Raw genomic sequence first — 27,224 nt, 5'->3', positions numbered from 1 at the left:
AAAAAAAAAAAAAGAGGATTGGCACATGTCAGCTCAGGGCCGATCTTCCTCACACACACAAAAATATATATATATATACATTTTTAACTAAATCCACCTTCAAACAATACTATGCCACTTCACCTGTAGTACAGGTACCTTATAACAAAGTATTCCCAATTCTTCTGTCTTGTCCCTTATCACATAGCTATTGTTCTTCACTTATCTATATGCTATAATTACCCAATACATTGATACTATTATTGCTTTAAACAAGCAATTGTCTTTTAGATCAATTAAGAATAAGAAAAACAAAATGTTTTATTTTATCTTCATTTATTCCTTCTCTGACACTCTTTCTTTCTTTCTGTAGATACAAGTTTCTGACCTACATAATTTTCCTTCTGCCCGAAGAACTTCTTTTAACATTTCTTGCAAGGCAGGTCTGGTGGCAGTATATTATCATTCATATTTCTCTCTCTCTCTCTCTCTCTCAGAGACTTCTAGAATAATAACTTCTAGAAATAAAGACTTTCTCACTTTGAAAGATAATTTCACTGGATATAAATTCTAGTTTGGTGGGGATTTCTTGCCACACTTTGAATATTTCACTTCATTCTCTTCTTGCTTGTGTGGTTTCCAATGAGAAGTCTGCTCTAGTCTTATCCTTGTTCCTTTATAGGCAAGGTGTTTCTCTCCCCTTTGGCTTCTCAAGATTTTCTCTTTGTCTTTGGTTTTCTGCAGTTTGAATATGATATTCCCAGGTGTAGATTTTTTGGTATTTATCCAGCTTGGTGTTTTATGAGCTTCCTGGATGTTTGATTTGATGTTTGTCATTGACTTTGGAAAGTTCTCAGCCATTGTTTCTTCAGATATTTCTTCTGCTTCAGTCTCCCTTTATTCTCCTTCTGGGATTACAATTATGCATATATTATACTTTTTAATATTGTCCCACCGTTGTTGGGTGTTTTCTTCTTTTTTCATTCTTTTTCTCTTTGCATTTCGTTTTGGGAAGTTTCTTTTGACCTGTCTTCAAGATTGCTGATTTTCCTCAGATGTATCCAGTCTACTGATGAGCCTATGAAGGCGTTCTTTGTTTCTGTTACAGTGTTTTTGATTTCTAGCATTTCAGTTTGATTGCATCTTAGATTTTCCATCTTCTGCTTACCTTATCCATCTGTTCTCGCGTGTTGTCTACTTTTACCGTTAGAGCCCTTAACATATTAATCATAGTTATTTTAAATTCCCTGTCTGATAATTCCAAAATCTGTTGTGTCTGAGTCTGGTTCTGATGATTTCTTCATCTCTTCAGAGTGTTTTTCTTGCCTTTTGGTGTGTCTTGTAACTTGTTGTTGAAAGCCAGACATGCTGTATCAGGCAACAGCACTGAGGTAAACAGACCTTTAGTGTGAGGATTTATGTTAATCTGACGAGGATTTGGGCTGTGTTTCGTGTTTATTTTGGCTGTGGATACCACAGGCTTTCAGTTCCTCTAGTGTCCTTGTTTTTGTCTCCTCTCTTTTCGTGGGGCTTCCCTCTGTTCTCCTCCTCAGAGAGTCTGTGTCTTGTAGCCCTTGTAACTGCAGTCCATTGTTATACTGAAGCCCTGGTGGTGTGTGATGTGGTGTTGGGGAGGGGGTGTGTTCTGTAATCTCTGGTTAAATCTCAGTCATTTAGTGGGCTGTCTTAGGACTGTGACCTCCACAAGTGTTCCTCCAGTGATACAGCTTTTTCCCCTTCTCCTTCTCCAGCTGCAGTGTTCTCAGCGTATTTTGTTGAAGCCTTGACTTCTGTTGACTATGTTTTTTGTTTATTTTATTTTATTGAGGTCATGTTGGCTTATAATGTTTTGTTTGGGTTCTGGTTTGGTTTTCCATAGGTGAGACAGGAAGGCTGGAGGGGGCTGGAGCGGGGAGGAATTTCTGTACTCCAGCTGGAATCAAGTTTCAGAATTTGCACTGGCAAAGTCCTTCCTCCTGAGAGAAAGCCTTTGTTATGGAGAAGGCTCTGAACAGTATTTCATAATGCCTACTCTTCCCCTCTCCCTGCAGGACCCATGAGGGGATCCTTCCTGTGTCTTCACTGTGAGAACCTGGTAGGATTCCTGGAGGGAAAGCCTATGAAAGTGTGGAGGCTCCCCTAAGACTGCAACCTTTAGTGGTTTCTCACTCACGCTGGTCGCACTCAGCCACCAGCAGTTCATCAAAATTACCATTTAAGTGTTTCTACCAGTTTATAGCTCCAGCAGCTTCTGTTCCAGCTGACTAGGTCTTGGTTGCTATCTCTCTCCGGATTCACCTCTCTCTCCAGATTTTAGGGTGATGGTTTGCTCTCAGTTCTCAGACAGGTCCAAGAAAAGTATTTGATTTTCAGTTTGTCCAGGTTTTTCTTGTTGTATTGACAGGAGTGACAACTTCCAAGCTCTTTACACGTTGGAGCAGAAACCGGAAGTGCTCATAAGACTTTTGTGAGGAGATTTTATTTGGTTTTATATAAATTTGTCAGTTACAGAAATAGTAAATCAAAGCATATGTTCTGTAGTAAATATGCTAAATCTTGCTTCAGGGAAACATATGAAGCAGAATGTTTCAGCAACTAAGCAAACTAATTATTTGCTCAATGGCAGCAGCAGTGAGAGGTCCACAGTGGGGTAGGCAGAAATCTAGCACCCTCCACTGCCTCCCTGGTCTCCCAGGCTTTTCTTCTCTGCAGATTAGATTTTTGTATGATAATGAATCTGAGGTTTACTTTAGGACCTTTCTGTCATCCATCCCCCAGTTAATCAGCTGATGCCACTGGTTTGGTGCCTGAGCTATAAAGCACATTATTTCCTGGCACAAGTTCTCAATTTAGAAGTATATTTTGGTTAGAAACATTTGTTTAGAAGCATGTGTCCTGAAACTGCTGACAGGGACATTATCGCAGAACATTTGTGTATGCAGATGACCAGTATTAATTGGATTAGAATGAAGACTTACAAAGAGTAAAAGTAAGAGGAGATGTTTCTCTTTTCATTTATAAATAGATACCATCTGATTTTAGGAGGCTCCATTGAAGGACACTAACATTCTTTGCAGTAATTTCTTTCCTCAAAAGAATACGTGATTAGTTAAATTGCTGCTGCTAAGGTTTAGAGGCCCAAACTGAGTTGAATTGGTCAGAGAGACCAATTTGACAAAATAGTAGCATAGTAACTTTAGAAATTAGCGTTTCTATGTTTTTACTGCTTACCATGTATCAGGTGTGACAGTGGGCATGTCACACAAGGAAAGTGAGGCTCAGACGGCTCACTGACTTGCACAGTGTCCTGCAGGAGGTGTCTGCACCTGATGCCCAAGCTCATGCTCTCCCACTGCCTCCATTCGTTCACAGAGCACCACTGGGAGGGTAGCGTAGGTGGAAACCGCAATGTGTAGAATGAAGAACCCAGAACTTCACTCTCAGCCCTGACACGCAGTCCCTGAAGGTCAGTTTCTTGCCCTTGAAGTGGTTAACTTTAATTTAAAGGCCCTCTCAGATTCTTTCAGCTCTAAAATCTCTGCATTCCTGATATGGCAACAGGCATCACTATCCACCAGGTGGCCCTTACATGGAAGCTATGTCTCTGTTTCCTTCTCTGCATATTCAGTTGAGCTTTGTCATGACTGGGTAGTGTAGTGAGGGTGAAACATGATGTCTGGGAGGAGGAAGAAGAAGCGAACCTGGCAGAAATGGGATAGAAGCAGCAGCCTCTGCGGGGAGGCACATTTCAGAGGCCAAGTCCGATGAGGCCTTGGCATATTGAAGCTGGTCCAAAGTGGGCAGGTGGAACCAAGGAGACTGGGTAGAGCTTTTGCCTAGTAATGTCAAAAGAAAGCCAGGTATCTTTCCATCATAGTTGGACCTCAAGGAAGTGTCATTAAATATGACTAGTTATGAACTCATTTAATTCTGTACTGAACAAATTGTTCCCATGGCCATAGCATCAAAATTAGAAGGAAAACTAGAAAGAAAAAAAAAACTAGAAAGAAAACAAAAGACTTAGAGGGAAGGAGACAAAGTTCATGAACAAAGAACCATCCTAGGGTCACAGCCTCATGTCACATGTGTGCCATAAGCCATGAACATATCCTACTGTCACCACAGCGATGAGGGAAGAACTCTCCTCCCCTCTGTACTCGTGGCTTGGGATCCCCACTGCCATCAGTCCTTTCAGACTTTTTTTCAACCTCAAAGAGTCTTGCAGTGTCCATTATACTTGTATATCTCTGAAAATAAACAGTGTTTTGGGAGGCCAGGAGATAAGGGACAGTTCAGTTGACCCTGGACCGCACCTCAGAAGGAGCAGCGACTCTGTTTCCTACAAGACTTGACTACCTGGAGTCTCCTGAACCCTGCTTTCCTCACCCTCTGTCGCTGACCAGGCGCACATTAGGCGGGTGACTTCAGGAGGCCGATTGTATATCCTCCTTGCACTGTGGGAGAGCCACCACTCTCACATGGCCCCTGGAGTCACCGTGGCTGGCCTTTGTGGCTCATGATTTAGAGGTTACAAATGTGTGTTCCTCCAGTGTGATTTAAATTCTCACTTGATGGTCCAATTACTGTAAATGAAGTAAGTATATAGTGAAATGAAACCGCAGTCTTAGGGTATCACTTTGCTTGTAGGCCTTATTTAGAGAACATTTCCACACAGTTATTAAGTGTTGCTTGGTTTTTTTCCTTGTCAAGTGATGAAAATAATTGTTGAAAAACAAAACAAACTCCAAATAAAACATAGCCCTCCTACAGATTGCACTTCCTTTCACAGTCATCAAATCTGGCCTAGAAACCACTTTGGGCATGAAATGTGGCTCTGAATGGGAGGAGAACAAGCTTTACACATGTACATCGCTTTAACGCTGGGTAAGATGTGATTGGTGACACAGAGGTTGCCAAAGCCTTGGAAGCCAGCTTTTTCACCCCAGTAACAAATGACAACCCATCATTCAGTGTCCTTCACCTATGAGGAGCCTCTTCTGATAGCAAGTCCCTGCAATGGAGATTATATTTTAAAAGGGAAGAGCTGGGGCTGGCCCGATGGTGTAGTGGTTAGGTTTGTGTGCTCCGCTTTGGCGGCCCGGGGTTTGTGGGTTCGGATCCGGGGCGCAGATGAATGCACCACTCATCAAGCCATGCTGTGGCCATGTCTCATATGCAAAATAGAGGAAGACTGGTAACAGATGTTAGCCCAGAGTCAATCTTCCTCACCAAAAAAAAAGGGAAGAGCTGATGAGGCATTCGATTTTATTTGTTGATAACCCTTTAAATTATTTCCTTCTGTTCATTTGGTCTAATTGGCATTTTTTTTTCAAACCACTGTTCTATTAAGTGGTGAGATAGAGGAAGAGGAGGTAACAAAACTTTGTGTTATTTATTTATTTATTTTTTTGCGAGGAAGACTGGCCCTGAGCTAACATCTGTTGCCAATCCTCCTCTTTTTGCTTGAGGAAGATTGTCGCCGAGCTAACGTGTGTGCCAGTCTTACTCTATTTTGTACGTGGGATGCCGCCACAGCATGGCTTGATGAGTGGTGTGTAGGTCCGCGCCCAGAATCCAAACCCGCGAACACTGGGCCGCCAAAGCAGAGTGCGTGAACTTAAAACACTATAGCACTGGGCCAGCCCCAACTTTGTGTTTTTATAGTAATCAATTACTCTTATCTCTCATTATTTTAATTGACTCTTCTGGCTTTTTCCCATTGCTTTTTTTCCCCCGTACACTTCTTTTAGATTTCGACTTTCCATTAGCCTTTTAAGCCCAACTCCTCATTCACTTGGTTGATGTTGGGAAATAGGTCATGAGGATGGACCGGAGGCCCAGGCTCTTTGTGACTCCCTGTCATGCCCTGTGTGCATCCTCAGTGCACCAGGCGCAGACCTTGATTGGGAGCACAGTGTGCCGGTGTCACAGGTGCTGCTCTGCCCCAATTGCGTCTCTCAGGGTCCATCAGTGACCCACCAGGTGTTAGGACCTGAAGGCACCATGTGAGAAGCCTTCTTTGAAACTCCAGAGAAGATTCCTATTCACTGTGTTATTGAGACAAAGGCTAATTTTGTGATGCTTTCTCATCCATTTGCATAGAATATCTTTTTCCATCCTCTCACTTTTATCCTATGTGTGTCCTTACTAAAGTGAATCTCTTGTAGATAGCGTATAGTTGGATCTTGTTTTTTAATCTATTCAGCTGCTCTTTGTCTTTTGACTGGGGAGTTTAAAGTAATTTAAAGTAATTACTGATAGTAACAAAATTACTATTGCCATTTTATTAATTGTATGCTGTATGTCCTACAGTAACTTTGTCCCTCTTTTCCTCTCTTGATGCCTTCCTTTGTGTTTTGTTGATTTTTTTGTGGTGACTTGCTTTGATTTCTTTCTCATTTTTCTTTTGTATATCTTCTCTAGGTATTTCTTGGTGGTTACTATGGGGAGTACATAAAACATCTTATAGTTATAACAATCTCTTTTACACTGATAAAAACTTCAGTCACATACAAAATCTCTACTCCTTTTCATCTTCCCCCCAATTTGTGTTATTGATGTCACAAATTACATATTTTTTATTCATTCACATAGTTTTATAGTTATTTTTTCTACTTTTATCCTTTAAATTCTACACCAGAATTAAAAGTGACGTACATACCACCATTACATTATTACAAGATTCTGTATTTGTCTATATATTTACCTTCACCAGAGAGCTTTATATTTCATATGCTTTTGTGTTGCTGTCTAGCATCCTATCATTTCAACCTGATGGATTCCCTTTAGCATTTCTTGTAAGGTAGGTCTGTCTGGTGGTGATGAATTCCCTTAGCTTTTGTTTGTCTGGAAAGGTTTTTATTTCTCCTTCATTTTTGAAGGACAGTTTTGGTAGATATCGTATTCTTGGTTGGCAGGTTTATTCTTTCAGCACTTTGAATATATCATCTCAAATGATGATATAGTCTGGCCTGTATTATTTCTGCTAAGAAATCCTCTGATAATCTTATGGGAACTCCCTTGTACATGATGCAACATTTATGTCTTGCTGCTTTCAAGATTCTCTTTGTCTTTTGACAGTTTGATTACAGTGTGTCTTGTTGTGGGCCTCTGTGGAGGAATCTTTTAAGCTTCCTGAATTTGGATGTCCATTTCCTTCCTCAGATTTGGGAAATTTTTGACCATTATTTCTTCAAACAAGCTCTCTGCCTCTTTTCTTCTTCTCTTCCTGAGACTCCCATAATACACATATTAGTCTGCTTGTTGGTGTCCCCTAAGTCCCTTAGGCTTTCTTCATCTTTCTTCCTTCTTTTTTCTTTTTGTTCCTCTGACTTGATAATGTCAAATGACCTGTCTTCAAGTTCACTGATTCTTTCTTCTGCTTGATCAAGTCTACTGTTGAACCCATATAGTGAATTTTTCAATTCAATAATTGCATTCTTCAGCTCCAAAATTTCTGTTTGGTTCTTTTTTACAGTTTGTATCTTTTTGTTGATATTCTCATTTTGTTCATGCATCATTTTCCTGATTTCAGTTAGTTGTCTGTGTTCTCTTGTAGCTCACTGAGCTTCTTTAAGAATATTATTTTGAATTCTTTGTCTGGTAATTCATAGATCTTTGTTTCTTTAGGGCTGGTTTTTTGAGGTTTATTATTTTACTTTGATTGTGCTATGTTTACCTTATTTTTTTATGTGCTTTGTTATTTTTTTGCTGAGATTTGGGGCTTTTGAAAAAATAGCCAACTGTCCCAGTCTTTACAAACTAGTTATGTACAAAGAAAGACCTTCAAGAGTCAGCCCAGCTAGAGATCTGGAGATGTGTCAAAACTTTTCTGGGGATGTTGTTTCTCTGGGCTTGTGCATGTAATTTCCCAATTAGGGAGGTTTGCTGGTTTATGAGTTCGTAATCTCTTGCTCCCTCCGGTGTCTGTCTGCAGTACTGCAGATTCTCTGGTACTTCAACAAGCCTCCAAGCTCTCCTTTGTTCTTAGTGGCCCCCAGGCATCCAAAGTATGCCAGATCCTCTCCGGCGCTCTGAATCTAATGAGATAGAAACCAGTCCCTAGGGCAGTCCTAGGGAACATTGGATGTATGTTCCACTCTTCTCTTTTCCTCCTAAGTGAGAAGCCACAAGTTGGGTGTTTTCTCCCAGTTGTGTTGAGCTGTGCCAGCTTGGACGAAGGGCTGTCATAGGTGAAATCCAATGGCTTTTCTTCCTCCTTTCAATGCAGCTATTCTTGGCTTTGTGCTTGCCTGGAGTACTACAACTTCTTAACTGGTTTCTGGAGTTCTCATAACAGCTTTTTGGACTGTATATTGTTGTTAAGTCAGTGTCTCTGGGGGAACAAGGTTTGGGGCCTCCTATTCCTCTATTCCTGCTGGCATCTCTCTGGCCTCCAAATCTTTAGTAGGAGTCTGGCGTGAGCTTGGGCTTGGCTTCTCTCATGGGCTTAGGAACTACACACAAGGAGCTCTCCCAGAAGATCACATGCTTTCTTTAAAGGGCAAGTCTCTGGCTTTAGTGCAAGAGTAGAACCTGCAGGCCCTCTGTTACAAGGTGGCATGAGAAAGCCTTTTCTGAAGGCAGCTCTTTAATGCATTCACTTTGGTGCTGACTCCCTGGCCCAATCCTTTCCTTTTGTGGGGTTGAATCTGACAGTGGCCCCTCTCTGACTCTCCTTTGGGAGGAACTCTTTGTCTCAGGAGACTTGAACTGCACTTTCCACTCCATGAGTCCTATATTCAGAAGTTCTGGCAAATTCTCTTGTTTTCCAGACTCATTCTTTTTAGAATGTATATTTCTGTCATTTCAGGGGACTCTGGGGAGGTGGAAGAAGTAGATGTGTGTGCTTGATCTACCATCTTAAAATGAAAATCCCTGAGGTTTTTTTCTTAAGAGCCTAATTCCATAATATTTTTTTTCAACCTTGGCTCCATTAATCATTTCTTATTAGTTGGCATTTTACATGTAATTTGTCTGGTAATCAGCAGAGCATGCTTTTTTGAAGGAGTTCCTTTTATTCAGTGGTGGCTGAGTTCTGAATGGTAAGAGGTAATGTGGCAGACATACCACTGTAGAAATCAAATTAGCTTTTCAGAATTCCAAGAATTCAGCTCTCATTTGCATTTTCTGTTTCGGAAGAGACGGGGTTGGGGACACACTGCTACAAACACAGCTGCTACTGTCGATCATATCATAAATTTTCTAGTTTTTGTAAAATAAAATGGTTCTGCTCACTCTCTGTGCATCTGGCACGAGACTCCCAAGAGTTTGACAGCCCTGCAGTGACCAGAGGTGAGCGACACACTGATGGCAGTGTAGGCAGTACTTTACCACTGGCACCAGAAAACATTTAGCTTCTGAGTGCTAATTTTCTCTGGTCTTGTTCTTTTTTCCTTTCCTAACTAAGACACCCTATAATCATTACTTGAAGCATATTGTTATGGGGAGCCAACTTCTTTGTATTTATTAGTTTTAAAATTCTGCCCAACTCCCCATCCCACCCCTACTGTTTCTTTTCTCTTTTACTTTATTTAGGATATAATTTTGTGAGTTTTACTTTAAAAGAAGATTGTTGGTGAAGAATCACAATCATAGTCCATAAATTGTCTCCTCTTTTCATAGACAGGCTATGAAAAGCCAACCCAACTATTCATTTTCAGTATGTTTTTCTCCAAATCTGTGCAGATTCATATTTCATATTAGGTTTTCTTTTATTTACAAAAACAATTAAAAATAGCTAAAATGCTTTTTACAAATTTTTTTTCTCAGTTCAGTTAGCATAAAGCAGTTCCTAGCCTTGAAACAGATTTGCTGTATGGAAAATGTAAACAAGGTTTTAAAAATTGATCTTTTGAAACACATTGCTACAAATGTTATTTAGGTTTCCAGGCTAGACCACAAAAGCTTACTTAATTCATCATGATGCTCAACTTGAATTCTGAATCCTAGGTACAAGAAACCAGTAAGAAGAAGGGGCGGGGGGGTGGATGTCTACATTAACCTTTCTGACCATTAAGACAATGTTGGTTCTTTTCTGCTTCTCTTGACTCCTCTTTGTTGAAGCCAGGACCCTACTGCTGAATTGAAGCTGCTGTGGTGTCTTCCCCACCCCATTCCCAAGTGCTCAAGGTTGCTGGGGTGAGGGGAGGACAGAGAGAAAGAATTTGCTAGCACCAGCTAATTAAATTAATTAACAGGTGTCTGTGAATGATCATGCTCCTTAACCCTCCTAGGAGTGTCTTTACTTTTTAAAGACGATGTGTGTTAGGGCCGGCCTGGTGGCTTAGCGGTTAAGTGCGCGTGCTCCGCTTCTGGCAGCCTGGGTTCGGATCCTGGGCGTGCACCGACGCACCACTTCTCTGGCCATGCTGAGGCTGTGTCCCACATACAGCAACTAGAAGGATGTGCAACTATGACATACACCTATCTAGTGGGGCTTTGGGGAAAAAAAAAAGGTGGAGGATTGGCAATGGATGTTAGCTCAGAGCTGGTCTTCCTCAGCAAAAAGAGGAGGATTCGCATGGATGTTAGCTCAGGGCTGATCTTCCACACACACAAAAAAGACGATGTGTGTTAAACCAAATAAACCTATAATTGGTGGAACTTCTGGGCATGTAGCAAAGGTGGGCGGGGTGAGAAATCAGTGTGCCAGAAGACTTGGGGAGGTAAGGAAGTGGTGGGAGAAGGCCACCATTTAAGCAGTCTGGGCCTGCATAAGTGCTCTCTACATATTTGCAGAATGAATGAATACAAAGTGGTTGCTGTCCCCAGTTTCTTTTATTCCTGGACTCCAGATAAAAAGCCAGACTCTCTGAGCTGCAGGTTTCTGGTTTTGGTCTGTTTACTGGGCATACGGGCAGTCGTGACCAGGTGGGGTTAGGAGTGTGGCAGGGCATGTGAAATTCATTTGAAATAAGTGAGGAATCCCTGTGTTCTTTTTCACATAAGATTTTTTTCCCCATATAAAAGTAATGCACGTCCATTAAAGACTAAAGATAAAGAAATCACCCGTAGTGCCACCATCCAAAGAAAACCATTGTGAAGATGTTGTTATGTTTTCTTCCAATCTAGTTAATAGAGCTGGCATTTTTGTTTTGTTTTGTTCTTTAAGACACTTTTTTTCTGTGGAGGATTATGATTATCTGTTTTGAGGAGAGGATACTTGATGGTTTAAGATTGTCTGTAAAAGAAAAGTGAGAATACTTTGTAATTCTCACCTGTCCATCTTCATTTTAAGTGTTGAATTGCAAATTCTGAACAAAAAAATTTCTTTTAAAATTCTTCTTTTCAGTCTCAAATTAGTGCCCCAAATGCTTTTGTTTCCGGTGGTCAGTGGTCCCTCCAGACAGTGACAGTGTCAGACCACCTATTTATGGCTAAGCCCCTGCCTTGCATGGCAACCTGGCTCTGTGCCTTAGACCTTCTCCTTCCAGGATCTTCGCCTTTTACCATTCTCTTGGTTCCTTCCCCAAAGCATTTCAACATATTCGAAACTTACACCTTTAAAAACCAAACATGTGGCTAGCTCAGGCCTCCCTCCAGCTACCACCTCATCTCTTACCTCTCCTTCCTAGCCAGACTTTCTGAACCCTGTTATCTGCCCGTCCTTTCTCCAGCCTTGCTTCCCTGTCCCTTCTCAGCCCACTGTGGTCTTGCTGCTGTGACCACCACTCAGCTGAAACCACTCCCACCAAGGTTACCAAAGGCCTCCTGGTGGTTAAATCCAAATGTTGCTCCTCAGGCTTCATGTACTTGACCTTCCAACACCCACCTTGACTGGCTTTTTTCTCTCCCCTTTGCTTCTGTAACTCCAGAATCTCCTAGATTTCTGCCTATCCACACCTCCTTCTCAGGTTTCTTTTTGAGCCCCTCTCCTTCTTCTCAGCGTGTTTCTGTTCCTCCAGTTCTATCCTGTGCCCTCGTCTTGCCTCATCTCATCTTTTCTCTCACCGCACACCCTTGTGAATCTTGTCCATTCCCATGGCTTTGTTTTCCACTTATCCCGTGCCAAGGACTCCCAAGTCTCTGCCTCCAGCCCCCGTCCCTCTCATGAACTTGAAACCCCTCTATCCCACTGCATGCTGAACATCTTCACTTAGATATGCCATAGACATCTAAACATCTACAGCCCCCGCAGACCCCTTCTCCCCTCTAGCCTGCTCCTCATCCTGTGCTTATCATTTCGGTGGGTGAGTCATGGAGGCCTATCAAGTCTTCTGCTGATAAGCCCTCTCGTCATTCCTGGGAGCTTCATCCCCATTACTCTTCCACACCCTTCAGGTTACCCTGCTGACTCGCCTGTACTTCCACAGCCTCCTAAACTGGCCGTTCTCCATGCCACAAATGGAGACAGCTGATCCTGTCACTCCTGTGTTGATGCCTTCAGTGCCTCCTCACCCCTCAACCTGGTTACATGGCTCCTTTGTCATCTGGCTCCTAGTTGCCTCTGTGGCCCCTCTCTCTTCAACCCCACCATCCCTTTGTACATTTGTTCTCTCTGGAAACACTCCTTCTTTCCTTGCCTAGCTAATGCCTTTTCATCCTTCACGTCTCTGCTCAAACTTACATCCTTCGGGAAGCCCCTCAGACCTGCTAAAAACTGGGATAACTGCTGATCTGTGTGTTCCTGGCCCCTTGTATGTACCCCGGCAGCAACACACACACGGTGTTATGATGGCCTGTAGTTACTCGTCTCCCCATCTAGACTGTAAGCCAGGACATGATGTCTTTCTCTGTAGTGTCCTTCAACATTTAACCCATGTCCAGTACACTACTCATTACTAGAGTGGATGGACGCAATGCCACTTTCCTCTGGCTGTCGGTGGTGCTGCTAGCCAGCTAAAGAGTACTCAGCTGTGTAGTTTGTGGGGGGCTCTTCAGGGAGCATAACCCTGGAGTTGTTAATTGGGAAGTTAAAAGCTTGGAATAAGTAGGTCTACTAGAGACCTTTTTGCAAATATAGTTCAAAAGGAACTGATTTCTCTACATATGGGCTTTTAAAAACATTTATTATAAAATATTTTTAGAAAAATCAACTACAGAGAATTACTCGTAAAAGCTTATTGCTATCTAGGTGTTTTAACCAGTTAAAATGACTTCCTTTTTAAACTAATATTGTCTAATAGATACCAAGTTTTTTCAGTTTGTGGGAGTTTTATGAACATTTATATGAAAACCACGAGCACCGAGGTCTGTGGCAGCCTTGCTCAGTTACCCGCTAGCCAGTCCTTGTTCCCATAGAAGAGTCGACATGTCTTGCAGGCATCTTGTATCCCAGGGAAGACCTCAGCAGGGTCTTTTTTCTCACTAATTCCCACCAAGACTCCAAGGAAGAGAAAATTGGTACAGATTTGTTAGGAGAGATGGAAAGGGGCCAGTGACTGGGTCATGGTGGGGCGCTGGCAGCTTGAGGGCACACAGTTTCTGAAAAATCTGGAAGATTTATTTTCATACACCAATTTGTTTATTTCTTGTCTAGTATTTCTACTGAAGACGTTAAGTCATATGAAATTATATCTCAATACTCCAATGGAATGAAATAATGGCACAGTATAGCTTTTTTTGAATTATTCATTTATTCTTTGTAGGTTATATCCAGGTTCCTGTTAATTTCAATTCACTTAGTTCAGAATTACAACATATGATGTCATCTGGTCCACACTGTATTATCTACTTGTTTTCCCACTATAGACACCTAATCAGTGTCTTCCAGTGTCTTCTTTGGTCATGGCAGTCACATTTCAGTGAAGGCTGCCTGTCTTGGTCTACCCCAGATCTCTTGTTAATACCAGGCAGTGCCTGGCCTGCCCTGGAGTTCTGCCGATTTTCAGATCTTTGGATTGAATTATTGTTTGTTCTGGTATGATGTTGACTTCCTTCATTATTTCACGCTTCTGCCAGGAGAGACCCACGTGTTATTTATCCATCATCCTCATTTTGAAAATATCACAGTAAGGAATTCATTGAATTTTTTTCAGCTGTCTTCTTTTTCTGTCAATAATTCATTGCAACATTTCTTAGAAGTTGTTCTGTCTCCTTCACTGACTTTCTTAATGCCTTCTAATTATTTCTTATCTTTAAAAATTCTTTCACAGCTTTTAATATTTAGTAAGTCATGCTATCATTAAAGAGGCAACTTTATTCTTTTTATTGTTCAGATTTCTGTGGGTGTTGATTGTGAATCACAGAATGATGCTAGAATTGGAGAAGCATCAATAGGTTGAGGCTGTGCATCTAAAGAGCAGGCCTACCTTTAGAAGCAATCCTGTTGGCTTATTTCTGTTCTGCAGAGGAGAAGCATAATTATAAATCTCCTTATGTTATAGAGAACCCTCTTTATGATGTTGGTGTAGAAGGGAAATAAAATAGCCAAGTTCTAAGTCTGCCGTGTTATAATGGATACACTCTACATATTATAAAGGATACTCTTTACATTTCTGTATACCTGCCTGTCCTACAGTATATGGAGTCAGCAGCATAAGGTAGTACATTACAGTCAATTAATTCATCAGTATTTATTGATTATCATTTCATGAAAGAAACCACACCAGACACTAATGATGATGCAGGAAATTCAGGGCATCTGATGTTTAAGACGTTATGTCTGCTTCGTATAACTCAACCTGAAGCATAGCACAAGGGAGGGTGTTGTTGGGCAAAGAGTGGAGTGACTCTGCCAATGTTGTATGCTAAGATACGTTGGGAATTAAGACATAGGTAAAAAAAATATTTTGTGAAAGAATTTTCAGAATAAACTTTTTTTATAAAACATTGAGAGTAGCATATGGTATCAATTTAAGGGAATAACTGATTTTAAAAGAATAAGGCAAAGTACATCAGTAATTATTGAATGGGCCACAGTGGAGTGGATTAAATATAACTCACGGGACTGGGTGATCTTTGATGCATAATGGGCCAGTAATTAGAAATTACCCAAGATTAATGAGAAGGATCGCAGATTGCTTAGGTACTAATTTGTTTTCTTGCACATGTGGTCTAGTGTATCACGTAAACATGTATTCTTTCTTGTTTTCAGCATGCACTCCTGGCTTTAAAGTTTATACTTGCATTTGCCATAGCTGATAAACCACGGCATATCCAGATGAAACTGGCCAAATTGGAATTTGAGTCTTTGGAGGCACTCAAGCAGCAGGTAAGCACAACTGTTCTGAAAACAAATCTATTTCTTTAGCAAATGCCAGGAGATATGATTCAGAGGACTCACTCTCAGCATTTCCTTCAGCCTTGAAGTTACCAGTTTAAATAAATACAGAAGACTCCAGTTTAGGATGGCATAACAAAACCAAAATCCTCATAATATAAATAAGAAAAGAATTAAACTAAGCAAAACAAAAATATTGAAGCTATGTTAAATAAAAAATAGAGCTGGCATTCAGCAAAAGAACAAGACAGAGATTTCCAAGAATCACCCGGGGGCAGCTCCCACAGTATCTAGGTCTGCATCCTACAGAAACATTAAGGGAGGAGAAGTGAGTAAATAGAATCCTGATTAATGTTTTCAATGAATGCGAGAGACCAAGAAAGTGTGGGCAGAAGCAGCAAAAAATGCCATGAAAGTAGAAATCACTTCCCAATGACTTCCTCATTGTACCAGAGACCAAAAACAAAAAAAGAGAGAGAGAGAGAGAAAATGAAAACCGCCGTGCTGGAGTTCATCATTTTGGTGATTTTCTACTTGTAGGAGAGTGAGAGTAGGGAGACAGAAGATTCCTAGATGCCCAGAGCTAGTTTTCTCCAATGATACGTAGAAACTTAACCAAGAAAATCCATAAGGCAATATCATCTAGGGGACTAGCTCTGGGTCCAAGACCTCTCTGACCCACGCAGTCCTTTAGGCTTCCAAACCACCTTTTACAGGAACATTTCCTCTTATGTTTAGGGAGTTAGGAGAAAAAAATTGTAAGGAGGAGCCACTCGAGCTGACTTTCTGATAGAAGCAAGGACTCCACGGGTAGTGCCCCAAATAGGGGAACTCCACACTGGAGCAGAACGTGCCTCTGATTAGGTGGAGTGACCCTAGAATAAGACTTGTGATAAGAGTAGAAAGAGAAGGAGAAGCCCAGGTCCACCACACCATTGCTGTGCTCATGTTTGTCACTTAGGTGACAGTAGGTATAAGAAGACTAAATTACCTGTGTTTCCCAGGTGTAGGGCAAGTTCACTTTTGGCATGTGGGCTAGCCAATATGTTTGTATCTTAAATCAAAACCCAGCATCATGCTCAGTAGTGAAACAACAGAACGATTCATAGCAATATCAGGAAACCCAATATCACCACTGATATTCAGCGTTGTTCTGCAGATGCTAACCAATAGGTATATAAGAGGAAGAAGTAAGAAGTTCAGGTAACCTGGAAGAGGCACATTTATCATTACTCGAAGATCATAAGATTATATATCTAAAAATCACAGGTAAATTATTAGAAACAATAGGAAAATTTGGTAAGGAGGCGGGTTACAAAGTTTATGTAAAATCATTTGTTTCCTTTCACAAGAAATAATAACCAATTTGAAAATATTATTGAAGAAAAATTCCCATTTACAAAAGAAACGAAAATATAAATCCTTTAGGTAGTAACTTACGAAAAAATACGGATAATCTATATGAAGAAACATTTTTAAAACTCTAGTGGGATCAAAAGATTCAGTCTTGTGAAAATGTAATACCAATTCAAACACATAGAAATAAACATTTAGAAAAAGCAAGGAAACTTCTGCAAATGAAGAAAAATGAGGCCTCTAGCTCTGCCAGATATTAAAATGTATTCTGAATAATACAATAGTTATAGTAATTAAATCCATTTTGAATTAGGGAAGAAATGGACGGACAAATCAGTAGCATCGAGCCCAGAGTCCATAAATGGACCCAAATAAAACTAGGACTTTAGTTTATGGTAAAAGTAACATTTTATGTCAGTGGAAAAAAAGGAAGGATTGTTTGTTACATGGTTTGATGACAAACAGTTGTTTGGGAAAATTGTTACACTTCATTCTACCTCACTCCTTACACACAGCTCCCCCCACAAAATTCAGAGGTTTGAGAGATTTAAATGTAAAAAATTTAAACCATAAAACATCTATAAAAAAGCCTAGGTACATCTTACAGTGGGAAATGCCTTCCTAATCAGGACATAAAACTCAAAGACTGTAAAGAAAAATATTGATAAAGTAAAATATACGAAAATTTAAAACTTCTATGTGACAAAAAAACAGAAAACTCAAAAGATAAATTGGACAAACTGGAGAGATATTTGTAACGTGTGAAAAATGGATAACATCTTTAATTCAAAAAAAATTTTCTACAAATCCATAAAAAAAGACAATCCAGTAATCAAAAGATAACATATGAAGAGATGCCCAACCTCACTCAGACTTAAAGAAATGTAAATTAAAACAACAATGAAATAAACCACATTTCACCTATTTTATTGGCAAATGTTGGTTGATAACCTGTCCTCATTGGGTGTGGGGAAATGGACGCTCTTTTATATACTCTTGCAGAAGTGTAAATTGGTTCAGCCTCTCTAGATTGCAATTGAATCAAAATTTAAATTACTCTCCAACCCAAAATGACTTTTGCTAGGATAATGGATATATCTGCAAAGTATACCAAACTATAGTCAGTGAAACATGTTTATTAGCAAAACCCTGGAGACAACCGAATTCCTCAGTAGGAGACTGGTTAAATAAATTAAGGTTTGATGTGATTCCATATGATAAAATTCTATGAACATGCTTTTTAAAAAAAGGATCTGTCTGTGCTGGTGTGTGTGTGTGTGTGTGTGTGTGTGTGTGTTGGCTATTAAGTGGAAAAAGCAAGATAAAGAACAATATGATGCCTTTTGAGTCAAATTTTAAAGAGAAGGAAGAGAAGTGGATGAATGCTGATATGTGCATTTGTTTTTCTTGGAAGAGCTCCTGCGAAACCATGACCAGTAGTTATCTTTGAGGAGAGAAATTAAGATTTCTCTTTTAACATACAGTTTGAATTTTTTGACCATGCACATGTATTACTTTTTTAAAGTCAATAGGAATTCTTTGGGATGGGAATTATTTGCCATTTCTTATCTGTATACTTTTCTTCATTTAAAACATTAACGTAAGTAAATAAGGAATAAAGCCCTCCCACATGTTGCAGATTTGAATAATTCCTTAAATTCCCTAATGCCATTTTTAGACACACATGGTGGGCACATTCTTCACACATCCTGCTTTCTCCTTCTTTTTATAAGCATTTATATGCTTTCTTTTTTTTTTTAGAAAAAATTTTAAACATCATGTGAGATTTTTAAAGTAAAATTTATTTTCTCATAATAGATATTTTACAAATAAAGTTTGAGACCATGAATCAAGTGTAGAAACCAAGATGCAAAATGATACAAGGTGAGAATTGTTTGTTAATTCCTCAGTAAACCTCAGGTAAGGGTGGAGTGAGACCAAGTCTAGAGGACAGGCCTGCAGGCCATCAATTTGGCATCCCATTCAATATTTTAAAGTATCTGCTCAGCTCTCGTTTAGAGGAGAGGCTGAGACCACAAGGGGGAGGGGCAGAGAAATAGGATGAATGGGGAGGGATGGGTGGAGCACAGCCCCTCCAAACAGCAGCATTCCTTAGACTTTGCAGGGAGCACATGGGCACAGACAGTTATAAGGGCCTTGATTTTCAGATCCTCAGCTTACACATGTACTCTTTCCTAAAACATAACTGCCTGAGTGTGCCCCGGCGTCCTGCTGGTTCCTGCTGGCTGTCTGTGGCCACTCCACCTCACCTTTCACAATAGTCCTTCTCCCACTTTGCAGAAGGAAGGCACATCTTTCACCGTCTTGAACCCTACCTACCATGTGCCTTGTCCCTGGGGTAAAAACCTCCCAGGTGACAGAGAATCTTACATAATGAAGCTGCATTCAGTAAAGGCACCCCAATCTCCCTCCCACCAAAACCAAATCCATCTCCTTGAGAAATGTATTTCCAAAAGGTATCCAGAAACTTATGTTCAATAATTATTTATCAAAATGTGTATTATATTTATATAATTTTCATCATTACTCACCAATTCTAATTGTAATGACTGATCAGTCCAGAAGAAAATTTTAAACACTTATAGGAAGACTTCTAGTCACAGGAAATTTTTTTAACTTTTCAATTTCCATTTATGAGCATATTATTATTGAAGTAAAGTATGAGAGAGTGATGATACTTTCAAGCAAAAAAAATGTATTTTATTAGGATAAAATTCTTTGGAAGAAATGGAAAGAAAATATGATTTCAAAGAGGGAAATAAGGAAAAACATAAAATTGTTACTATTAAGAGCATATTTGTGTATTTTTTAAACAAGTGATGGTGGATATCGCATCGCCATGGTACTTATTAGATTATCTTGGATCTAATGACCAATAGAGTGACCTAATAGTTTATTTTTAAGTGTCCGTATTTACAGTATGCTAGAAAATAATGTTTTTGCAACTATTTAATTTATGATGAAAATTTTAGATGTCAACTTAAAATTGTGTGGGAGGGCACATAACATTGAAAAATTTTAGGGGATATGTAAGCATAAAAGTTTTAAATTGTACAGCATTGTCTCTGGAAGAGTTCTGGTAAATCAGCTTTCTCCATTGATTACATTTCTAGTGAGGTTCTATAGATTGGGGCAGGCAATTCTCCGGCTGGGGTGTACACACCTTAACTCGGGGTTAGTGAAGCTTTCCTCTCAGGATTGCATCTTGCCATGTATTTGTCTAAAAAGCAAAGGGTAGGGCCAGCCCCGTGGCTTAGTGGTTAACTGCGCACGCTCCGCTACTGGCGGCCCGGGTTCGGATCCCGGGCACGCACCGACACACCACTTCTCCGGCCATGCTGAGGCCACTTCCCACATACAGCAACTAGAAGGATGTGCAACTATGACATACAACTATCTACTGGGGCTTTGGGTTAAAAAAAAAATTTTGGGTTAAAAAAAAAAGGGAGGAGGATTGGCAGTAGATGTTAGCTCAGAGCCCGTCTTAGCAAAAAGAGGAGGATTGGCATGGATGTTAGTTAGCTCACAGCTGATCTTCCTCACAAAAAAATAAATAAATAAAATAAAAAGCAAAGGGTCTTTATTGATGTTGGATATTATTAACATGTCTCATGTTACTAAATACATTTACCTGAAGTTCTGCTGCAGCGCTATTACGTTTGCTTTTGGGGCATTCATGGATATTAGTGTTTACTATGGATATGGCTAAATGGCCTCTCAAGTCGTCTCAGCTCCTGGATTCCCATATCTTCAGATATGCCCTACCTGACAGTGAAGCAAAGCCTTAATTCAAAGGCAAAATTCTTTTACACTCATCTTCATTGAGAAATAAAACACTAACCCAAATTCTATCTCATATTGTTTAAAAAGAAGGAGAAATCTAAATGGGCAGGAGGCAGTGATGAGTGCTTGTGGTTTCTGAGGGCTTGACTGCAAACCCAGGAAAAGTGTTCCTCCCTCTACCTGTCGCCACTACTTGTTTGTTGAAATTACAATCCTAGAATAAAAGGTCAGGGTTAAAGCTGGGCGGAAGATCCTCTCTTGCTGGCCCAAGGTTTCGCTGCAGGGTCGACACTGCTGCGTGGGCTTCCCAAGTTTATGCTGCTGCCAGTCAGAGACAAAGATTCTCATCACATTTCCTGTTTAGTCTCACTGTCCAGAGTTCCTGAAAGTCCAGAAGGTCCTAGGTATAAAACGTCACCCATTTTGTGCTTTTCAAAAACTCAAATTAACTAACGTGTCTTCAGCTTACTTGCTGAACTAGTGCCATTTCTAGGATATATATTTTTTCTTATTTTTTTTTTTTTTACTGTAACATTTAACTATCTGGTTTGTAAATAAGAGAAGCCTCAATTCCCTGGGCTGTTCCCACGCACCAAAAGCAGAGGGAGCCGCTGCCCTGTCCTCTGGTGAGTTGGTGGGCCCTGGTGAAAAATGGAGTTATTGAAAACATATTTAAGAATAAATCTCATTAATGCCTGGCCTATCACCAGACTCTTTCACTAAGTGACCAGAAATTGACAGTAACCTTGTCAATAGAAATTATTACTCATGATCAATTATTATATTACATTTAATTTATATTTGAATTGCTACTTTTCACCTCAATTCCCATTTTATGGACAAAACATGATTGAGAAATTTGTCACTGGACAGTTCTTAAACTGGACTGTGCATCTTGAATGTAGAACTTCTAAAAAATACATGTGCCTAGGCCCTATACCCTGAAGATTCTGATTCCCTAAATCCAAGGTGGGGCCCAGACGCCGGCATTAAAAACCCTTCCTATGGCTCCACACCCTTTCCCCGCCACCCCAAGCCCCCAGCAGAGATAGATGCCAAAGCATGGTCAGTGAGTGCCGAGAACAAACAAGTTCTGGGCTAAATTCCGCCACCCTGAATGAGTCAGGTAGCCTCTTTGCAACTCAGTTTTTTGTTTTATAAAACGAAAGGCTGGCTTCCATGCTTTGTGAGAAGGCCCAGAAATCTACATTATTACCCAGCACTTCAAGTGATTCTACCGCAGGAGCCCTGAGCCCGTTTGGAGAGGTGCTCTGTGGGTTCCAGTTACTCCTCTCAGCTTGTGAAGGGAGGGGGCAGTGCTGAGTGCAGGAATGAATGTGGAAAAGAAAAGTACAGTAGTCCCCCCTTATCCGAGGTTTTGCTTTCCGTGGTTTCAGTTACCCTCAGTCAATCGTGGTCTGAAAATATTAGAAAATTCCAGAAATAAACAATTCATAAGTTTTAAATTGTGCACCACTCTGAGTAGCATGATGAAAGCTCACGCCGTCCTGCTTCCTCCTGTCTGGGGTGTGAACTATCTCTTTGTTCACGTCATCCGTGCTGTATATGCTACCTGCCCATTAGTCACTTAGAAGCTGTCTCCATTATCAGATCAGCTGTCGTGGTATCGGAGTGCTTGTGTTCAAGTAACCCTTATTTTACTTAATAATGGCTCCACAGCACCGTTAATCTCTTACTGTGCCTAATTTATAAAGTAAACTTGATCATAGGTATGTATGTATAGGAAAAAACGTAGTGTATATAGGGTTTGGTACTATCCACTGGAGGTCTTGGAATGTATCCCTGAGGATAAGGAGGACTACTGTACTGAAAAAAGTTCTTTTCTTGGTGTCAGATAGGAGACTCTGTGGCATTTCTAAATATAAAGGCAAATTAGATATACTTGAAGGTGAGAGGCAAACCGGGGAAAATAAAATTGTTTGCTTTGCAAAGGGCGTTTTCAAATGATTAATCTTCAGTTGGTGAGACCTTTACAAAGAATTCTAGACAGTAAATATCAGCCTAGTGATGCCCTTTTATTTCTTTTCAAATTGATTTATTCAACTCTGAGTAATTTTAAGATCGAATTATAAATAGAAAGGAGTCTCATCCAGGTACCATTTGCTCACTCGATGGCCTGGGGCACAAGGACACAACATGCTCAGTACAGTCACCACCTTATCTGGCCTCTGGGCAGCCAGCCCTCCCGGAGGTGAGCACCCAGAGAAGCCAGGGAGCCTGTCCAAATGGATCCTTGGAGAAAGATAACAGCCTCAGAAATCAGTTGAAAGAACAAGAACTTGAAGAAGAGACCACAATGCTAATTATAGCCCTCAAGGACCTCAGATCAGGTGTTGGGACCCTTGACAGGGCAGGCCAGGTGGGCCAGCCTGCGTTAAGTAATATCTTTGTTTTCTAGGGTTAAGTATATTTAAACCATTTCCAACATTTCCCAAGAGCTTCTGAACTTTTCTTTCCCTGCATTTGTACTTTCAAGTTATGTAAGCATTTTGAATGGAGAGTTAAAATTTTCACAGCATCGAATAAGGATGCTGGAGTATTTGAGTGTTGAATATGTAATCACATGTTGATCTGCCAACATGTAGTTCAGAATGAAATGTTGAGTCCAGATAAAGAATTTGCTTCTAAGAAAGCCGGTGGCAGGCAGTGCCAGAGCCTCAGTCCTTGGGGAGGGGCTGGTCCATCTCCCAGGGCCCAGGGCCTGGCCTGGTAAGCACAAGGTATTTACAGATGTTTACAGTGTTTCGAGAGTTCAGGTAGCCCCTCTGAGCCAGCTGCTCCCTTTCTCCCTATGTCAGGCAGTTTGTCTCATAGTCCTCTGCAGCTTCGGGGCAAGTGAGTTGACCTTCCTGTTGTCATAGTCTCCCCAGCATTCAAATGAGGTTGACGAAATGGTGTCCACCACATATGGTTGGGGTGAGGCTGGAGCGAGGCAGCGTGAGACACGCACTGTGAAGCGGGGCAGTGGGGGTAGATGAGGGTGGTGATGGAGGGTGAGGACCACCTCCTTTGGGTGCCCTGCGTCACTGGCACACCTGGAAGGAATTCTGTAGTAAAATACCAGATTAGATGATGAGTCAGAATTCCACCTTTGCAGCAGCCGCACCTGTTTTCATGACCCCGACACAGTTGAGCAGTGATAATAACAGAGGGTAGTAACAGCTGGCATCAGTGGGTGGGCACGTGAGCCAGGCCACGTTCTAAGCCTCCTGTATGTGCCGTGACTCCTCAGAACAGTTCTCAGGATAGGGGCTGTTAGCCGTTTCCATGTGGTTTTTCACAGAGTAGTATGAATTTCTCTCCAATTCATAAGTGACAGCTTTCTTCAAAGGTGTTAATGCTCTAACAAATACGGACACCTGTGCACCTCTTTAGCCCCCTCTCCTGTCACTTCTTCCTCTTCCTTTGGGTCTTGCAGGATCCGACTAGACATGGATTCCCAAACACCCCTGCTGCTTTGTAACTCTGACCACCCATGCACCTCTCTTCTACCATCAGCGTCACAGACCCCACCTCCTGGGGGGAGCCTTCCCTCCATTGTGTGACACAGGGGCCTGGTGCCCATTTCTATGCATTCGCCCTGCTGCTCTTGACCGGGTGATGCCTTGCTCGTCCCTCAGTCCCCTCACTCAGCACAGGCCCTGGTGTCCAGTAGACTCTGAATAAATCTTTGCTTAATCAAACTCAGTTTGTTGACTCATACATAGTTCAGAAGCTAATATATTAAGTAAATGACAAATGATGTCCTTGGACAAAAAAAGAGGAATCTTAAAATAGGTACTCTGGCGAAAATGGAAACAGTTAGGTCATATGCCTTTCTGGGATCCTGAGGAGTTACATGTGAGCACTTTATGAGGATTCCTTACCTAGCTTGATAAAGTGCAAATCCTATTTCTTTCAAAAGGACTGGCTGTGGTTGACATCAGTAACAAGGGTAGCTCCAAAAAGATAGTAAAATAACCCTAAATCAAGCCAGATAGAATCCTAAAGTAGTTTGTACTCTGCAAAAATTCAGACTCTGGATCAATCTTCTCCTTATCACTGATATGTAGACTCCCCCGCCGCCTCTATTTTCTGTTCTCACTGGAGAAAAAATGCTTTAAAGTGCACAGAGGCATCTAGACATTAAAATAAGATGCTGCACTAAAGCTCTAGAAAGCCCCTGATCATTTTTGTCTTCCCTAGTAAACAGTCTGTGTAATTGCTACTTATCTCATTCGCCTGGTTTTCTAAGCAAAATTTAAAATTTGTATATCTTAATTTTTCCCCCAGTTGTAAGAAACATGGCCAAATCAGAACCAGATTTATTTTTACTTGTGGAAGTTAGTGAATAGGCCATGAAACAGAATGAAATTTAGCATTTTCCTAGTCACCATTTGAAGAGATCAGAAACAGTGTGGGCAGAAGGGGCCTGGAAGCACAGACCCATTCCGTAGAGAAGGGCCTCAGGCTCACTGTGCTGTGGACGTGATGCCATGTGCTTTGGATTGTGTTCACATATGTCACTAAAATGCATGTTTGTAAAGAAAAAAATTCACCCCATAATAAATTATTCTAGAGATGTCACAATGCTTAAAACTGTATATTTAAAAAGAAAAAAAGATATATATTCTGGTAAGATATTAAAACTTCTGGAAGTTCCAATCTCACATTCTGTACTAGATAATAATTACATTGCCTTGAGGTCCAATGTGTGTGAGAGTAGGTCTTCCTTTTCCAGGCAAATGCCTGGACTGTTATGTATGCATCTATTTACTTTTTTACCAAATGTTCTAGGATATAAAAAGACTATTCTGTTGGCTTCATCAAGGTCAAAGATATTTGTCTGTGACAACCAGACTAGAAGCTTCTTAGGGACAGGATTACTCCAGGCACAGAATTTATTTTTGTTGAATGAATGTGTCAGTAATTAAATGAACATCATTAGGGTCAAAGCCCCATCCCTTTGTGCCTTTTTTTGTTACCAAATTCTAGTCATTTGACTTTGAAATTATCCTCTGAGTGTTGTATATGGGATTCAGGAAACCATTATTGAGTACTTAACCATGTCAGGAAACCACAGATTTCTTTTGGTTTTGTTTTTAATTACTAGTAAATTTCTAAAGTAGAAAATCTCTTATTTAATATAATAAACTATTATTTTCCATTGATTTCCAATGCTACAGAACCTCAGGGATGTAATTGAATATTATATCATGCAATAAGTGCAAACCTAAGAAGTTGAGCTGAAAATATAGTGATTGATAGACTAGGAAATTTAGACTTTAAAGTAAATCCCTAAGAACAGCACATTTGGTTATTTGCCTCTTTCTCCTAAGAATAGAATGCAGAAAACAAGAAATGTGTGGATTTAAGAACTTTTTGAAATACTACCTAATTAAAGGAAAACAATCACTTCACATTAATAGTGGCTCTAAGAATATAAATAGTAAATTATACTGAATTCAGCCTTAAGTCAAAATTAAAATACAGATATTAAAATTCAGCAACAAATATTGTGTACATTCTATGATAAAACACAAAAATATAAAGTGTCAGAAATTCCCTGCATCATATAATTGTCAAATGTTAGAGTTGAAAAATTCTATAGAAATGATCCTGTCGAAAACCTTGATTTTATAGATTAAGGATCACTGATTGTGATTGTCACCTTCCAAGATGGTCCCCAATGATCCCTGCCTCCTAGTATTTACACTCCTGTGAAGTCTCATCCCACCTTGTAGCTTGGTTGGTCTGTGTGACGAATAGAATACTGCAGAAATGTTGATATGTCTCTTCCAAGGCTAGGTCATAAAAAAAACATTATGGCTTCTGCCTTCTTCTCCCTCTTGGATCAGTTGTTCTTGGGAAGCTAGCTGCCATGTTGTGAGGACACTCAAGCAGCCAATGGAGAGGCCCATATGACTAGGAACATGACCTACTGCCAACAGCCATGTGAGTAAACCATCTTGGAAGCAGATTCTCTAGTCCGGAGCTAGCTAACTTTTTATGTGAAGAGTCAGATAGTAAATACTTTTGGCATGTGGGCCATTTGGTCTCTATCTCGACTACTCAATTCTACTGTTGTAGGGCAAAAGCAGCCGTAGACAATATGTAAATGAAAGGGAAAGGCTGTGTTCCAATAAAACTTTGTTTACAAAAATAGGCAGTGGGCCAGATTTGGCCTATAGACCATAGCTTGTCGTCCCCTCCTCTAGCGTCAGTAAAGCCTTCAGATGACTGCAGTCCCTGCCTCCATTCTGACTACAGCTTCATGAAAGGCCCTGAGCCAGAGCCACCCAGCTGCTCCCAAATTCCTGACCCACAGAAAGTGTGAGATAATAAATGCTTGTTGTTTTAAGCCACTAAATTTTGGGGTAATTTGTTACACAATGATAGATAGCTAATGCACCAATAATCGAGGAAGGGAGGCTGGTTGACAGATAAATCAAGTTTGACTGTAAGTTGATAATTGTTGAAGCTAGGTGATAGGGAGATATGTGGGGATTCATTATGTTATTCTCTCTGTTTTTGGGAAATAAAAAGTTAAAAGAAAAAAAAGGAAGAAGACAAAGAGAGTGTTAAGTGATTTATCTGAAATCAGACTGTCAATAAATCATGAAGCCCATGTTGCATCCCCAGGTCTCTGGCTCTGAAGTGCTGTGTTCTTTGGGCTACCTCTTCCTGCATAAATAGCAACCAGTAAAGATTTAGCTATTTGCCTAAGTTTTTCCCTCAATTCTTTACCACCTTATTATCTCCAACTTAACATCCAAGATAGTTCTTTGGACTTTGATACCCTTGCTGTTGTTGAACCATCCTGGAGACCTTTATACTTCTTTATGCCTTCTGTACTGTAGACTGTAAAATTAGTCATTACTGAGAGATGGAGCCTTGTTCAAAGATCTACAAAGTCCTACCT

The 27,224-nt window shown here is 40.5% G+C and overlaps 1 protein-coding gene across 5 annotated transcripts in view; it reads left to right on the top strand.

Moving 5' to 3' along the window:
- The window catches only part of ANO10 (anoctamin 10), a 217,060-nt gene that overhangs the window by 151,395 nt on the left and 38,441 nt on the right, over window positions 1-27,224 (top strand). For all 5 annotated transcript variants that reach the window (XR_015552203.1, XM_087430808.1, XM_087430809.1 and 2 more), the window contains one exon: window positions 15,017-15,133. Coding sequence is in view for 4 of the 5 variants with exons in the window: in XM_087430808.1 (XP_087286934.1) it covers window positions 15,017-15,133 (117 nt within the window). In the remaining variant the exon portion in view is untranslated. The remainder of the gene's footprint in view (window positions 1-15,016; window positions 15,134-27,224) is intronic.

Source organism: Ceratotherium simum, chromosome 5, assembly GCF_057802395.1.
Source record: "Ceratotherium simum simum isolate JZ-2026a chromosome 5, ASM5780239v1, whole genome shotgun sequence".
Classification (NCBI taxonomy): domain Eukaryota; kingdom Metazoa; phylum Chordata; class Mammalia; order Perissodactyla; family Rhinocerotidae; genus Ceratotherium; species Ceratotherium simum.
The sequence above is the reverse complement of the archived record's forward strand: the minus strand, read 5'-3'. Positions and strand labels throughout refer to the sequence as shown.